This window comes from Pelobates fuscus, chromosome 13 (genome assembly GCF_036172605.1).
Source record: "Pelobates fuscus isolate aPelFus1 chromosome 13, aPelFus1.pri, whole genome shotgun sequence".
NCBI classification, from domain to species: Eukaryota; Metazoa; Chordata; class Amphibia; order Anura; family Pelobatidae; genus Pelobates; species Pelobates fuscus.
In genome coordinates, this window is record NC_086329.1 from 15,673,990 (window position 1) to 15,691,558 (window position 17,569).

The 17,569-nt window shown below is 38.5% G+C and overlaps 1 protein-coding gene across 3 annotated transcripts in view; it reads right to left on the bottom strand.

The window, feature by feature from the left end:
- The window catches only part of INF2 (inverted formin 2), a 71,861-nt gene that overhangs the window by 35,104 nt on the left and 19,188 nt on the right, over positions 1-17,569 (bottom strand). For 2 of the 3 annotated variants that reach the window (XM_063439961.1, XM_063439960.1), the window contains exons 2-3: positions 1,928-2,336; positions 947-1,062 (exon numbers count right to left, since the gene is read on the bottom strand). In XM_063439961.1, the coding sequence (XP_063296031.1) occupies positions 947-1,062; positions 1,928-2,336 (525 nt within the window). Of the gene's footprint in view, positions 1-946; positions 1,063-1,927; positions 2,337-6,709; positions 6,731-17,569 lie in introns of those variants that run through there. The other variant, XM_063439962.1, reaches the window with a different exon arrangement.

Here is a 17,569-nt window from a genome sequence, read left to right on the forward strand (position 1 = left end):
ACCCTTTTGCACTTAGTTTACATTGCAGCTCTAAGTCTGCCCTCTGTGGCTGTCTACCAGACAGCCACTGGGGGGCGCTTCCGGATGCGTAATGGACTTTTGGTACGTTATCTGACACTGGACGTCGTCATGGACCTCCAGCGTTAGATTTTCCCCATAGGAAAGCATTGAATAAGGCTTTCCTATGGGGAGGTCTAATGCGCACGGACATTGCCGCGCATGCGCATTAGGTCTCCCCCGCCGGCCGACGTCGGGGGAGGAGCCTGACTCAGCACTGAGGGACATCGGCGCTGGATTCAGGTAAGTAGCTGAAGGGGTTTTAACCCCTTTAGCGACATGGGATGGGGGGCGGGAGAGAGGAGGGCACTGCAGGGTTCTCTAGTGCCTGACACTGGAGAATCCCTTTAACAATCTGTGTGCAGGTGTATGTTATATTAAACATAAATCGGGAAAAAAAAAAAACACAAAAACAAACAAAAAAGTAAAAAAAAATCCTCAAATGGGGATTAAGACTTTGTGCAGAACTGTATTTATCTCAGGAGAGAAAAGCGCATTTAAGAGTTGGTCCTGCACTGGAGAGCTAAAGGAAGATCCTAAGTATAAGCTTCCAAATCTCTATCAAAAGGGAGGTGGAGAGCAACACCAGAAGGACCCCAGGTAAAATAGTTTGGCTACATACACTGGGAGGCACCAGGTCACTCCTGGTACCATTATCGCTATAGTGGTCATGGTGCTTGGAGTGCTCCATTAACTTTTAATCCTGGCTACTAAGTCATGATTTGAAATTCGGTACCCTGTCCTATCAAATTATACTTTCATTAAAAAATATATATATATATATATATATATATATATATATATATATATATATATATATATATATATATATATATGTAAATAAAAAATTAAGTAAAAGTATTTTTCTGTACGCCAATAAGTTGTTTACCTTATAGTGCTGAAGAGCATCCAAAGCCAAAGCGTGTCCTTCAGTGGAGTAGATGCAAAGTGCAGCCAACAACTCAAAAACCTGTTTCTTGACCATCACATTGGACGTGTCCAGTGCTGTAAAACAGAGATTATATATAAAACATACAGTGAACGCTCTGGATGAAAGAAACAATGTTATACTGCCAGTGATTAACTGTTGCATTAATTAATAAACAATCATAACTTGACTTTCACATTTTTCCTCATTTTAAAAACAAATATTTTTTTTAAATTTTTTTTTTAACAAACTCATATTCCTATCGCTGTGGCGTCCATATTAAAAAAAAAAAAAAAAAATTATAAAAAAAAAACAGCGCCCCTTCCCCCCATTTGCCATAGAATATAATAAAGCTAAATGTTTTCCTAAACTTTTTCTTGGGCCGAGGTTCTGTCACGAAGGAGGCATGGCCAATGTCGAATAAAATGCTTCTCATAGAGGGGAGTGGGAGACCCGATGCGCTTGCGTAGTGAACGCTATGTGCAATCCAAGTCTCCCCATAGATAAATATTGAATCAGTGCTTTCCTATAGGGGCTTCTGCATCATGTGACCCAAATTTACTTAGTCGGTGCTGCAAGTTTCACCCTTTTTTAATATGGTTAATAAAAGGTATAGGATGGTGATACATGAATGCCAATGATAATAGTATTATTAATAGTTATAATATTGGGGCTCAATATAACAGTCACTAGAGGAGGACAAAACCCTGTAAATGTAACATGTTACAAATCTATGGAATCCTTGGACGGGAATGGAATTGTAAGAAATTCATAACCTAAACGCCCAGCTGATATCGGGAACATTAAAAAGCTGCAGCGAACTGGAGGAAAAGTTAGTTGAATGCAAGGAATTATGTTTGTTTTCTTTTTTGTTTTGGACACCATAAATGGAAAGTGGGCTAACCCAAATAACAGATATTCAAAGAATGACGAGTTCCTCACCTTGGGAAATTTTCCGTACATAACCTTCATTCTCAACTATATACTCAATTCCCTTGTGGGAATTCATAATTGTTCGGACACAGTTTATACAAGTCAGCTGGAGGAGGGCGTCAGCAATTCTAGATACCCCTCTCCCAGACAGTGTGTCCAGGGCTTCCAGGAGAAGGTCCAGTCCACTGAGCTCCAAGAACTGTACGATCCAGTTGTCATCACTGCTCTCCAGGCGTTTTTTCAGACCCGAGTAGTTTACAACAGATGGGATTTGCAAGAGTCGGATGCATAATTCAGGGTCTGCATTCTCCAGGTTACCCTCAATCTGGTCGGGGCTCTGAGGGCTTAGTTTCTCCTTTAGAGCCGCCCATTTTTTGTGTGCACCCTCTTTGCTCGCTGACATCTTTGGCACAGCTTCCTGCACACAAAAAATGAATAAAAAATAAACATGTTTTAAAAATATATTACTTTAAACATTGTTTCAGTTCTGTAGAAGAGAGTGAAGCATGACCATACTCTGTTCATAAACCATGACATATTCAGGTTAATTCACTAAATTGAGAATTGCGGGGATTTTAACCCCTTAAGGACCAAACTTCTGGAATAAAAGGAAATCATGACATGTCACACATGTCATGTGTCCTTAAGGGGTTAAATTTAAGCCAAACTGAAAACTTTTGAATTTCTCTCATTTTAATTTTTTGGATTACATTTTGCAATTCACTTCCAGTTCTCTTTGAATTCCCATTCTTACTTTAGTGATTAACTCTGATAGTTTATTTAAAGAGTGCAGTTGTGACCAGGTCAATGTCACTAGGTGTACCAAGTAAAATAGCGGATAACAGGACACCTGTCTGTCTAGCAGTAGGAAAATAAAAATCTATTCTCCTCCTAACGGGCTCTCTGTATTACAGACTGTAAACATCAGGATGTGACATAATGTCCTGGTCCCCCCATTCATTAATACAATGTAAAAGAGAGAAGTATACCTGACTGCACGCTGGTCTCCAGAACCATTCCAGAATGGACTGGTGCAGCAATGATGCATCTTGAAAACATCTGGGAATATTTGAATCCATTTGTGCAAAAAAAAATATTTTGTTGCACATCTGGTAGAGGCAGTGATAGAAAAGAACCTTGCAAGGTGCCACAGAGGGACAGCCAGGCATACATTCATGCCAGACAGGTACCCACCCTCTTTGGGCATTGCCAGTGATGTAAGCTGCATTACTGGCACACCTCATATAGATCCACCTTGGTCCTGATTCTATACCTCCCAATGTTTGAAGCTATAGGGATGGCATCCTATTAAGCACTTGGGTGAAGGTTTCATTTTATAAACTGTAAATTTTAGTGACTTTAAAAAAAATAAAACATTACATTTTAGGCCAAAATAGTCAATTTTTGGATTTTTTTTCCCCCGAAGACCTCGTCAATGAGGGCCAATTACGACACTATAGGCACCATAACCACTTCATCTCATTGAAGTGGTGATGGTGCCTGGAATCATCCAATGGCTCGGTGTTAAACCACCTTTGACTTGGAGCTGCTGCAGATGGCTTCTTTAACCTTTTAGTGAATAACCCCCTTAAAATCTGAAAGACACAAACGTCCCCTCTTTTTTATTGTCATCCTTAAAAGGGGCACTCCAGGCACCATAACAACTTAATTGTAGTGAAATTATTATGGAGCAAGGAGGTCCCTAATGCTGGTACATATTTTTTTTCACTCCATCAGCGGACGCTCTCAGCCAACAGTGTTGCCCAAGCCCAGACTTCTTGATTGAAGCCTCGTACTGGAACAGAAGTGAAAGGGGCAGAGCTGACAGGAGTCGAATTGAAGACTTTGGGGTTAAACCGTCTTAAGAGTTTGACCACTTCAAGTAAACTGGCAACCGGGTCATCCTTGCACCAAAACAACTTCATTTCTATTATGTTTTTATGGTGCCTGGAGTGGACCTTTAAGAGGTTCCATCATGCATTTTGTTTAATTTTTTTTTTTTTTTTAAATGCAATGACAACAAAAAAAACCTGGGAATAATAGGCCCTTATCTTTTGCTGCAACATGGATTGTGCTCTTTCCCTATTTACATCTGAATGTGACCCCAGTTGTCCGAACAGTAGGCGGGCTTTCTACACACAATCCCTGTTTATATTTGCCTTTTCTTGTGTAACAGGCAGAAACTGGCAGAGTCACTGCAAATCTTTATTCCTGCTGCAATACACAATTATACAAGGATTTAACTGTTCATGATATGACCAACACAGACAAAAACATTCATATGGTTTTCACCATGGTACCCGAGATTACAGATAACACATGTGTGAAATATCCAAATTGCTGTTACTACAGTTTGTTGTGATACTCTGTCTTATATTAAAAATCTAGTAAGTCACATCACAATCCAGTTCACTCCTGGCACAGCAAAGGCACGCAATGCAAATTAAGGGCAACAGAAACATTATTTCAATTTTCCTGTATGCTTTCTCTATATGAATAGTTAACTATTGTAACATAAAGACATGCATGCTTTAACTCTGAGCTAATGTAGATCTGTTTAAAGAATGGAGGAGCTGGACCAATCAATCAATAAAGCTAGAAGAATGTTCTTAACAATGTCGTGTGTCCAATATCGGTTATATTGTTTCTACTTACAATCCTCCCTTCTATGGATCAACAGCATAAAAGGTGGACGGTAGTCTTTTTCATCCTGGATTATTATTTTTGTCACTATGTAACTTCCTGAAGCCAAAGAAAGGAAAGGCATACAAAGACAAACCTCCCCAAGAACGGACAATTGGCCAAACCAACTAAAAAGAGGTCACAAGGTTAGAAAAGTGCAAATTTTGGTTCACCTAGAAAGATCATTAACACATATTTTGGGAAGATACACACATTTTTAAATGGGGTTTGGAGATTGGAGGATGGATAATTCAGTGATCCCTATATTTATCCTATGGCTGATGTGGGATTTCTTACCTATTGGTGAAGAGAGAAAACAGAGGTCGGTGCCCCAGCCAACATACACCATAACCGTTTGTTTTCTTGTAACTCTAACATGGCTTAATACGAGATAATGTGCAAGTCAATTATTTCTTTCTTTCTTGTCAAAATAATTCATTTTAAGAATACACAGAAACATTTTTCCCATCGTGTGGTTTATATGCATTGTCACTGTCGGACACATTAATGGGCAATGTGCAAATTCAGAAGCAGGAAGGAAATCCTTAGCTTCCGTACTAATAGCATGTGTCTCAAGATACGCGGTTTATTGTACACAGCTGGATAACAGACAGGGCTGGAGAGAAAGCCTGGAAAATGATGACTGACAGGGACTAACAAGTGCACTTTACTTCCTCTACAGTTGGTTCAGTACACATCATCAGCAGTAGCATAGCACAATGAGGCAGAGTGAAATAATTTACCAAGAGATGTAACGAGGGATTTGAAAGTGTCTCAAGATGAAGAATACAAGTTGGGGAATCACTAGGCCAAAATTGCCCCCAGCATTTTTTTAAAGAGGACACAACTATGGCAAGCAGGGGGCTAAACAGGAGATGGTAAACTGCCTAATTGCGACATTTATGCTGCCATATTGTTACATAGTTACGTAAGCTGAAACGAGACATGCATCCATCAAAGTTCAGCCTTCCTCACATCTGTTTTTCTGTTGATCCAAAAGAAGGCACAAACCCCAGTTTGAAGCGCATCCAAATTTGCAACAAACTAGGAAAAAAAAATCCTTCATGACCCCAGAATGGCAGTCAGATATCTCCTTGGATCAAGCAGCTATTACCCCACTAATTAGACATTATATCCCTGAATACTATGTTTTTTGCAAGTATTCATCCAGCTGTTTAAAACATCTGTACAGACTGTGAGAAAAGCACCTCTTCAGGCAGAGAATTCCACATCCTTATGGTTCTTACTGTAAAAAACTCTTTCCTCTGCGTTAGTCTAAATCTCCTTTCTTCCAGTCTAAATGTGTGACCACGTGTCCTATGCATAGTCCTGTTATGAACAGATTTCCAGATAATGGTTTGTATTGACCCCAAATATATTTGTATAATGCTATCATATCCCCCTCTGAGACTCCGTTTTACCTTGTGTTACCAACAACTATTCCAGCGGGCTCTTTCCTTAAATTATACATGAAAACAAAAAACACAGAATCACATAATTATGGCATCAATCTTGAATTCAATTATTTGTATATCGTTGTCCAGATATGATAGTTTCTTAATTAATTACCACCGTTTATTCAGGTTTAGATTATATATAGATATATTTCCTGGAGAAAGCAGTTTGTAATGTAATATTGTTTTGTCTCACCCCTGTATTATTAGACTTAATTACTCCCAAAGGCTATGACTCAAGACTTGCAGTGGCTCATGACGGGCTGGAAAGGGTGGCTGGTTATATATATATACACATCTATGGTTTTGTTGATATGAAGAATCTAAGCTAATGTTTATTTTTTTAGCAACCTGAAGTACTACATATGGCCACTTGGGGGTGTCTGAAATACTCTATTTTACTCCAGTGAATGGCTAGGTACTTTTTCTTCCTTTTTCCAAGTTATCCATATTAATGATAAGTTTAATGAACTAGTCAGAATAGGTGGGAAAAATACCTCCATCTTGTCGATGATGTCACTGGATCCTCTGAAGCATAGTCTGACAACCCTGAATGTTATTTTGGATGTGTGATGTCCCAATGCATTGTTTATTTAATGTGTGCAGGGTTTAAAATGGTAAAAGTGATTATTGCTAAGGTATCCCTAGGACTTACCGGAAAAGTCAAAGTTAAGCTGCCGGGATAAAACTGATTCACAAAGCACGTCACTTGCCATTCACATTGCACCAGGCAGCATTCAGTGGTGGTTCTCCCCAAACTGAAATTACTTTGTGATAAAACTGGCCAGTCAGCTATTGCAGCAACTCCACCTTAATGGGACCATCCGAAAACCAATACAACTTTCATGCATTCGATAAACCTCAATATTTGTGCAAACAGTTCTTGCACAAAATAAGCAAAATGTTTTGCCGAATGCTGCACAATAAGCCTCCATCCTTAGCCACACCCACTCACTCCAGAAAAAGACTTCCTTATCTAATGTATGCACACAGATCAGCCGATGACAGCACGGAGTGATCAGAGCTACAATGTAACCTGCAACTGACGGAGAGGACACTCAGGATGTAGCTTCTCTGACTGTCTGCAGCTAAATTGTGAATTAGAAGCCGCTCACTCAGTGCTTTTAGGGGTTGAGCTGTGTACATAAATTTGATAAGGAAGCTTTATAATAAGGCAGGCTTATGGTGCAGCATTCTGCAAAATTTTAGTGTTTTGTTCAAAAACTAAAAATGTGAGCATGCAATTAATGCAGCATATTAAAGAGTTATATTGGTGCACGGAGTGTTCCTTTAAACAATGTCATCCCCTGACAGTAAGCTCTCCACTAAATGAGTTCATGCAATACTGTGCAATTTAGAATGCATTGAATAAGTTAGCGTTGTGGCCCTTTATTAATGTAACGAATATAAAAGTTGTTATTCCCACGGTATCAGTGAATCCTTCTCCCTGCATACAAACGTGGGGTCTTCCTGTCTTTTTCCTCTCTGGCAGTTCCTTTCACCGAAGGAAGCAAAAGTCAGCCGTTTATGTGATTTATACTCGTCTGGTTTGTAGGGGAACTACCACGAGACATTAACTTCACTGCCCAAAAAAACAACCCCATTTAGTAAATATACAGCCAGGCTCTGTAGTGTAACTTTATTACATATGTTGCAGATTATGTTAATATATGCTACAATAATACTACAGGGTTAATCACTAAAGTAGGAAATATGGAAAATTAGAAAATTATTTAATTTGGCCAAACTAAGTGGACATCATTTATTTTTTTGTTTTGTTTTTGCGCTAATATGGTCTAAATTTTGAGATTCACATTGAATCTTGTGAAACAGCGTGCTAGAATACAATAACAATTCTAGCCATCTCTGATTTTCCAAAGAGCAGACAAGCCCCCAATGCATATTGCCCTCCCACCCACTTTCTAGTCCACAGCTTCTCTGTACTGGGAGGTGTGATAAAGTAATATTACCCCCTAAAGAAAAAATTCTATTAATCGATCTTTAATCTAAATATTTGGAATTAGTTAGGGTAAAATGGAAAGAAAATGAAATTAATCTAGACGGCTGCTTTAAAAATAAAAATAAAAAAATAGGCTTAGCATTTGACTCATTTCCTGTCACTTGCTGGCTGTTCTTTTTTACATTTTCTCATCTTCGAAGTAGGTGGCACATACCAGCGAGATAATTTAACGCAGGGGTTGGCAACCTTTGGCAGATGTTCTGGACTACATCCCCCAAAATGCTCTTACACCCATAATGCTGGCAAAGCATCATGGGAGGTGTAGGCCAAAACATCTGGAGTGCCAAAGGTTGCCTATGCCTGATTTAACAACTTTTATTATGATCTCACAATTACTACTCAAAGTGAATCAGCTACATATTTGGAATTCATATAGAATCAAAAGTAATTAACATATATTACAATTTATATATATATATATATATATATATATATATATATATATATATTGCTACATATGCAAAAAAAATACATAACAGTGAACCAGGCATTGTGGAAAAACAAAATTATGCTGTTGAGGTGTTTTCGGATCTGACTTCATCAATTCAGCTACGGAAAGAGTAGAATGAAAATCACAGCAACTACGTATCGTACATGTTGTTTAGTAGTGGAAGTCCCACTTATCTTGGACGTTTTCCAGTACTGCATGGTGGGAATTAAAAATAGTGTCTGCCCATGAAAAACATGCAGACCACAAGGACAATTATATAAATGAAGGGCCCATGGATCCTTATCGTTATCTAAAGCTACCACAAAACCAAGAATGAAGTCATCAATAAGATTAAAAACAGCTGCTATCAGATAAGGCAGTAGTTTCATTAATTCTATAATAATAATAAATGGAACTGCTACAATGTGCTGACATTTATATCGTATAAACCTTTATTTGGGAAGGGTATTTATGAGATGCAGTCAGATCCTATTTAAAACCATGAGAAAGCTATGATTGACTGACGTGGAAATCAGCTATATCCAAGTTTGGTCGGAGCACACTGCAGGAAGTCTCAGACATGGTGAGTTGTAATTACGGATGACGTGCCAAGAATGACCTAGTGTATAACTCCTCCTCGATAAGGCAGTACAATAGCAACTGTAAAAAATACCTCCAATTTAGCACAATTGAAGATGTTTTTTTTCTGCAATTCACTTTGCAACTTCTTCCCTAATGAATAAACTTCTTAAAAATTAAAAATTGCTTCTAGAATTTACGTTCAAGTATTTTAGAGATGGTAAAAAAAAAAAACGAGAAAAAAAACCCCAACATTAAGCATGTACCAAGCACAATTATTGCTTCCTCTTTTAGCTAAGGATGGTAATCAGGAAAAAATGATTCCTTCAATGCATTCATTATGTTACCCTAGAGAAATCAGTTTGCTGCCTTTTCATTCACAATGCTTTATTGAAAGCCAGGCATGGATGGGAGCCCCTACCTCTGGATCAGTAATTGGCTTAGAGCTCTGAGCTAACCCACCCAAACACTCTTAGCCAATCACAATGGTCCAAGTTGGATGGACTTGACATTGATAATGTGAAAATATAAATTCTACATTAGCAATTTAGAAGAAGAGACGGGGCAGTTTCTGGATGCAGGAAAGAACCCCAGTATTGTCAAACTGTTTCAGAATAGTTTGACAAAAGAGGATATAATATAAATTATAAGCATAAACTATAATGAAAGCATTTAAAGAAGGGATTTAAAGGCATACCGTGGGGATACCATAGTAAACCCATAAATTATAAGTTTCTAGATGTATGGCATCCAGCGGCAATGTAACAGTCTCACTGTGCCCCGAGAGGTATCAGGAACTCTAAAGAAATGCAGAAGGAAATTATAAAAGGAATATCACAGCTTCTTGAACAACTCATTTAACGTTAAATGTAATTAGCCCTAAACATCTGCAAGTCTCCCTGTGTAAAAAAAAAAAAAGGAAACTAATGTTTTGATAGATGTTCCAGAAACATTTTAATTTAGTAAGGTAGCATCTGGCGTTCTGCACTGAAGAGCAGATGTATTGTCTTACAAAGTACATTTGCATATATATTCTCCCATTACTGTGACACTGTCACGGTTGGCACTGCGCTAATCTTTTGGTAAAAGAAAACAAACGTTGGAATGACGAAACAGTCAGAATTCTTGTTTACAGAAAAATATTTTTATCCATCGGCCGACTAGACCAGACCAAGAGTTGCAGGTTTCTATCTTTCAAAAAAATAAATAATAATAATAAATAAGTTCAAATATATTATAATAATAATAAAAATAGATTCTGTGAGCCATGATACCATGATATCTAGTTAGCAGAATGTCTCTAATTTCACTGGGCAGAAATAAATTACAGATTATCAATATAGGGGCATATACAGCCCAAAGAACTTATAATCGATGAGATGGAGGTGGGCAGTGAAAAAGACAAAAGATTTTGTCACCCAATTGTCTTCTATTAAGCGGGGGGTCAGGGGCATCCATTACAGCAGCATTTCAGGCAGGCACCGGTACCAAAGATGCACATTATTTTAAGGCCAAGGCTATCCCCATCTAAGATTCTCAGTGATGAGTGAGGGCAAACTCTGGGCTGTATATTAGACTTTATATCCCTCACCCCCCTCACATGAATATATGTACAGCCCCCTATATAATTAGTAGGTACCAAGTGGTATGTTTGATTTAAAAGAATCACATGGCATTTTATGGGCTTTTTGACAGATAACATGCATGTTTACACTAAAACGGCTTTCTCATGGAAATAGTAATAAAACAAACAAAAACACACAAAACAAATCTGTTGCTAGAAGGTAAAGTTTAGCTTGCGCCTTTGAGAGTAAGGGGGGGGGGGGGAATTTCCCCACAGTAACCGGTAATGTTAAGTCCTTAAAACAACTTGGCACAAACAAAAAAATGTATTCCAGACCTCGTTCGTACTTTAACAAAGATGCACATAAAGCGTTAAAGAACACATTTTCTCAACACTGTGTAAAATTTTTATTCTATCTTAGATGCATCTAGTGATCTGGTTTATTATTACGCGATAGAATCTAAAATGTAAAACAAACAAACAAACAAACAATAAAACCGGGCCCAGATTCTTCTGATTAAAGGAGGCCAGAAGGCTTCGGCTTCCTAAAGGTGCCCCCTATCTTCTGGGTGCGAGCATTTTGCGTCTGATTATGATTATAATTTAAATAGTGTGACGTATTCCATAGCACTCCACATTTATATAGCGGGATGTATAACAATAAGTAAGAGACACACAAATAACGTTGATGGATAGAAGAGGTGAAGAGGGTCCTTGTCAAACAAACTCGAGTTAGAAACATTTTTAAATGAACACTCCAAGCACTAAAACAGTTTTCACACGGTGTGACCATTTACCTGGGTTCCCCAGGCGCCTGCGCCACATTTAATGGACTGAGAGAGCTCAGCAGATGCTCTGACAGTGTGTGGGGTCCTGCGTATTCTAGCTTTGTAGAGATCTCTGGATTCTCCTGCACAAGAAGACCAGAGGCCGGGTATGGGGTCACTGGCACCAGACTGGAGACAGTTACGTTGTGAAACCATAATATAATAATTTGATTACATGCTGTGGGACAGCACCAGGCCACTCCTGGCAAGCTGTAGTGGTTATGGTGTTTGGAGTGTTTTGTTAATGAAATAAAGTGCTATCCATAGCGACTAATTTTTGAATGACACAGGTGGATTTGTGATTTCTCTGTTTACTGAATTTTTTTAGGGGATAAAAAACGATTTTAATGAAAGAACCTAATCCTGTCGATCCTCACATTGAAAGACAGACCCAGAAACCAGAGATATGATCTAAGGATTACATTACTTCCCAGGTCCTTCTAACATGATTAAGGCTAATCCCATTAACAAATAATAGTCATACTTCGAGATACAATGAATCATATCCAGGAAATCCTTAAGATGTCTGCTTACACTAGAATGTAATGAGTTTTTCAGATTGTATCCCCAGGGCATAATCAAGAGAACTCCAAATGTTTTACCATGTTTGTTTATATACGGCAAACTTTGTATTGGACAATTTGCCTTTTTTAATTCAATGTAAATGAAGTCACTTTGTTTAAATATTTATATCAGACCATCGTCTATCAATGATGATAACAATGCTGCTTGCAAAAAAGGGGTTATGTATAGAAACTGTAAAAAAAAAAAAAAATCTTTATACATTGGGGCATTTTTTCCCAATTCCCACAGACTGTTGCATATTAAAAGGCTGGAATAAAAATGGGCGTGGAATCGTACATTGTATTTATACATTGACAAGAACGCTAATTTGGTATAAAAAAAAAACACCCAAACAACAATCTGCTATCTGGCAATCTGCTATGTCCTTGGGCTCCAGGTCGCGGCTCCCCCTTCTCCTCCGACGAGCGGGCGTTAATGCACATGCCGCACACACATTAGACCTTCCCATAGGAAAGCATTGATTTAATGCAGAGCATGAGGATGTCCAGCGTCTGATACCAGACCAAGGGTCCATGTGGATCCAGGAAGCCCTCTAGTGGCTGTCTGTTAGACCGCCACTGGAGGCAGACTTAGTGCTGCAATGCAAACATTGCACTTTCTCTGGAACTGTAATCATTTACATTGCAGCCCTAAGTGCAATAGGAACACAGCACCCAGACCACTTCAATTAGCTGAAGTGGTCTGGGTGCCTACAATGTCCCTTTAATGTACGTAATAGTTATTTTAATTTTTTTACAGACAATCTTTAGGCCACACAGCTGAATAAAGTTTCATTACCCACAGTTTACAACAGGCGGGATCACAATGATAAATAGATAAATAAATTCAGCCTATGTGCCTTTGAAATATCCTCGATTCTAGTATTTGTAATTATTCATGATCGCATGACCATAATACATAAACAATTCATAGTCCAGGCCTGCAGTTGTGTATTTATTAGATGTGGCTGTATCTCCCCCTATGTTCGTCGATCCAGTTTTACATTGAATAAAGTTTTTTTTGTTTGCAGAGTTCGGTTTGCTATCTGGCTTGCCTATCATCCTTTCTTGTGGAGGTAAATCTGTGCTTGCAGCTCCCGGGCATCTTAAAGGTAAGAGCTTTTCTCATTGTTGATATATATTATATACAGCATGCATACTGGGCTTAATTCAGGTGTATATTTAGTAATACAGTTGGGCGCAAATACACAGCGGAAGTGGCTAAATCATAAAATAAAAATAAATAAATAAAAATATATATATATATACACAAATCAAATCATACAGAAATGAATTCACTAAGCTCAGAATTGAGAGAAAAATTTCACATTTTAGATCAATTAACTCCTCAAACTCCTGAAAAATTGCAACTTTTTTATGATTGGGCACAGTTTCCAGTTTAGTAGGTAAATCCCCAAATCTCTTAATTAAAATGCAGGATCTGACTCCCAAATTACACATTCACTTTAAAAAAAGCAATTCTAGGCAAGACTAAGCTTCTAACACCAATTGAATGTTTGTAACTAGCCATTTATAATTTTCAGCTTACCCCAATTCTTGACTCAATTACGTGTGTCACTGACAATGCTATAAAAGGCAAATTTGGCTGGACACATCCCTGTTTAAATCAGGAGGGTTTAAAAAATTCCTACCTCAGGCCTGCAATCAGTAAACTCTAGACAGCAGGCCTCAATCATCATTTCGCTCAAAGAACCCTCCGTGTTGTCAAACTTTGCTCCCCCTTACCATGACAAGCGACTACAACTCCTAAAATGCTGTGAATGCAACAGAGGGGCCAAGCATTCTAGGAGTTGTAGCCAAACAACATTGAAGGGGGACTGGAATGGAATAAAAAACCCTGATTATTGTTATGTTGAGGAACGTTTATCATCTACTAGTGTTTTTTTACCCCCAAGGCAGGAATGAAATGGTATGAAAACATTCTTGAACTGTTACAATATTATAATATTTGCTAATGGGGGTGAGGGGATTGTCTGTCTTCCTTTAGATAAAAAGTAATTGTTCCGATGTATTGCGCTGACAAACGTAGTCATTAAACGCCAAGTTATAGTGAATTAAATAAGAGTGGTGAAATTTAGGGTAGAATTGCTGCTTTGGAAAAAATCTGCATCTTGGCTTTAATCACAGCTGGACTATTTTAGCCCATGTTTTTAATTTCAGATTTGGTTCACTAAAATTAACTGTTTAGTAGATAATCCAACCAGTCAATATAAGTAATGGCAGAGTTTGTAACTGTTGCTTAACAGGCTGACTGTATATACAATTCATAATCTTAGCAACATTTACATATATTGTACGAATACATATTGATGTGATAGAGGTGAAGAATGTCCAAGCTCAAACTAGCTCGCATTCTAAAATTGATGCTGTGTATCTCATGAATTCCAAATTATATACACAAATGTTTGCTTAATTCACCAAACTGTGAAATAGTGAATTGAAATCCAAATTGCAAAAACTGTAAGGGAGTTAGAGAACTCTTATTTAAAGTGACACTAGAGGACCCAAAACAAGTTTAGCATTAGCACTGCTCGATTCTCTGCCATTTAGGAGTTCAATTACTTTATTTACATAGCTCTAGTCACCCCTCACTGCATGTGACTTGTACAGCCTTCCTAAACACTAACAGTAAAGTGAGATTTAATGTTTACAATTCTATTATTGCAAATTGTTTAATTTTATAATTGCCAATTTTCTGCTTATTTTAATAGCCTTCTAGATCTTGCAGGAACCTCATGTGTGATTTAAAGTTAAATTTACAGAGCAAGAGATAGAAACTTCTAAAGCAGCATTTCTCAAACCAGTCCTCAAGACCCACCAACAGTCCAGGTTTTGTTGGTATCTCCATTGGAATAAAACAGGGAAATACATAAATCCTGAACTATTGGTGGGCCATGGACACTGGTTTGAGAGCCAGTGTTCTAAAGTAAGTTACCATCTGATTTGGAAATGAAGACATTTGTTTTCATGCAGGCTTTATCCGTCACAACCAGGGGAGGTGTGGCTAGCACTGCATAAACTGAATGAAAAGTGATTTAACTCCTAAATGGCAGAGAATTGAGCAGTGAGATTGCAGATACATCATCTGTTCGCTAAAGTTGTTTTGGTGCCTATATTGTCCATTTAAGCATCAATGTTACCATTTGAATTGAAATAAGTTACAATACTGGACCAAACCTGATGTTCTGAAATTCCCATTCAGCCATTTAAAGTGGCATTGTCTCCCCTCTATTAGTATTTTATAAAGGTAAATTATCTATCATTATAAAATCTCTTTATGAAATGCTGAAATTCCAACACAGTCCAAATATATACTAATATAAAGAAGTGACTACTTAGTGTTAATATTTTTCCCACACTTGACACTTGCTATATTTTGTCAAGTGCTCACTAGTGAAGGCTGAGTTGGAAAAGGCTCTGCCTACGGAGGGACTCTTGGTATCCTCCATAGACCTCAATGCGTGAGAATACAACGCTGGTGTAAGCTTCTGGTAGCTGAAGCATCAGCGGCTGAAACGTACCGTCTGGAAGAATATGGCAGCAGACGCGAGGGACAGGTTCAGGTAATTATAACTCCCCTTGGCTACCTCACTGCCAGTGGAGAAGTCACTATGGGATTTATACAAAGACCCCAAACAATGACAGAGCCGCTTTAATTACTTTAGTAATGTGTTCTCACAAGGTGCGATATACCCGATATTCTGTGATGGGTGTGCAAGCTGTCTTTAAGAATTGGAAGCTGAGAGCGGACACACCCTGGGGATGATTAAATCTCTCATCCTCTTGTTTTATTTGTTCAAATATTGCAGCTGCTGTACAGGCATGTGATATTGGGCATTCCTTCTGAATTACTGTACATGGCACTGTGGGCGATTAAATTCATCTGCGTAGTATGCACTGACTGTTTCAGAACAAAAAAAAGGCTTTAATATTTTATATTATTTTTTAATAAAAAAGAAACCGCACAACGTATACGGGATCATTTACTAAAATAGGAATTCGGACTGAGTTTCAAATTTTAAGGCCAGAGAAGCTGAACTGATAGCATAGCTGACTTAGAGAATTTTTCCAGTTCGGCTATTTTAACCTTAAATTTGAAATTAATTTTGAATTCTCACGTTTGTGAATATTCCCTGTTGCTAACACTTTTTTAGTTATCGGTCAAGTTGTCTAAATATCTTGCGTGCGCCGTTTGCACGTTAAAGTGATATTTCTGTGTTACACCTTGTTTATAACCCTCTTTACAAGCTAGTTTATAGCAATAGATTTAGCTGTCACTGGAAACCAAAAAGCAACAATAAAACCATAGTTTAAAGGTGATAAAATGACGGTTTCTTTTAGTAACCAGATCCGTTTTTATGACATTTCTGTGGAAGTCGGAATAGATAAGTTCAGACAAATGCGCCAACAAGGAGTGTCCTCCTTACATTTGGAGAACTAGAAGATTGCCCAAGTATCACATATTATACTAACGTATCTTATAATTATGTAGAAAGCGCAAAGGACCACTATAGTGCCAGGAAAACATACTAGTTTTCCTGGCACTATAGTGCCCTGAGGCTTACCTTTTTCCAGCGCTGGGCGGGGAGCTCTCTGCCTCCGATCCTCCTCCGTTCCGCCTTGTCGGCTGAATGCGCACGCGCGGCAAGAGCTGCGCGCGCATTCAGCCGGTCGCATAGGAAAGCATTTACAATGCTTTCCTATGGACGCTTGCGTGCTCTCACTGTGATTTTCACAGTGAGAATCACGGAAGCGCCTCTAGCGGCTGTCAGTGAGACAGCCACTAGAGGCTTTGGGGGAAGGCTTAACCCATTTATAAACATAGCAGTTTCTCTGAAACTGCTATGTTTATAAAGGAATGGGTTAACCCTAGCTGGACCTGGCACCCAGACCACTTCATTAAGCTGAAGTGGTCTGGTTGCCTAGAGTGGTCCTTCAAACATATTTTGGAATGCTGTACAATAGATTTCAGAAGATACGGTAAAGTTTTTAATAAATCCCACATTGTGCTGGTCAGTCATCCCTCCCCCCAATTATAGAAATAAAGAATAAAATTAAAACGCACCCCCATTCCATTGCTCACACCAACTTCTTTCTGTACTCCAGGCATCATAACCATTTCAAATCACTGAAGGGGTCATGGTGCTTGGATTAACCCTTTAACACGATTTACGGGCAGTGTAAGTGGCGAAGGCACTGCCCAATGAGAACATAGATTACCCTAGACCAAAATATAGACCCCAACTTTTGTTGCGATACAGCAGTCGGAGTTTTTGGTTTTTGGCCAAAGTGAAAATTCAAATAAAATTTCAAATTTAGGTCCAAAGCAGCCGAACGGAGAGCATAGTTGATTTTAGATACCGTATTTATCGGCGTATAACACGCACCTCATTTTTAGAAGGAAATTCAAGGAAATTTCCCCCCTCCCACAGTATTTCCCCCCCCCCTCATCCCATAGTGTCCCCCCCTCATCCCATAGTGTTCCCCCCTCATCCCATAGTGTCCCCCCTC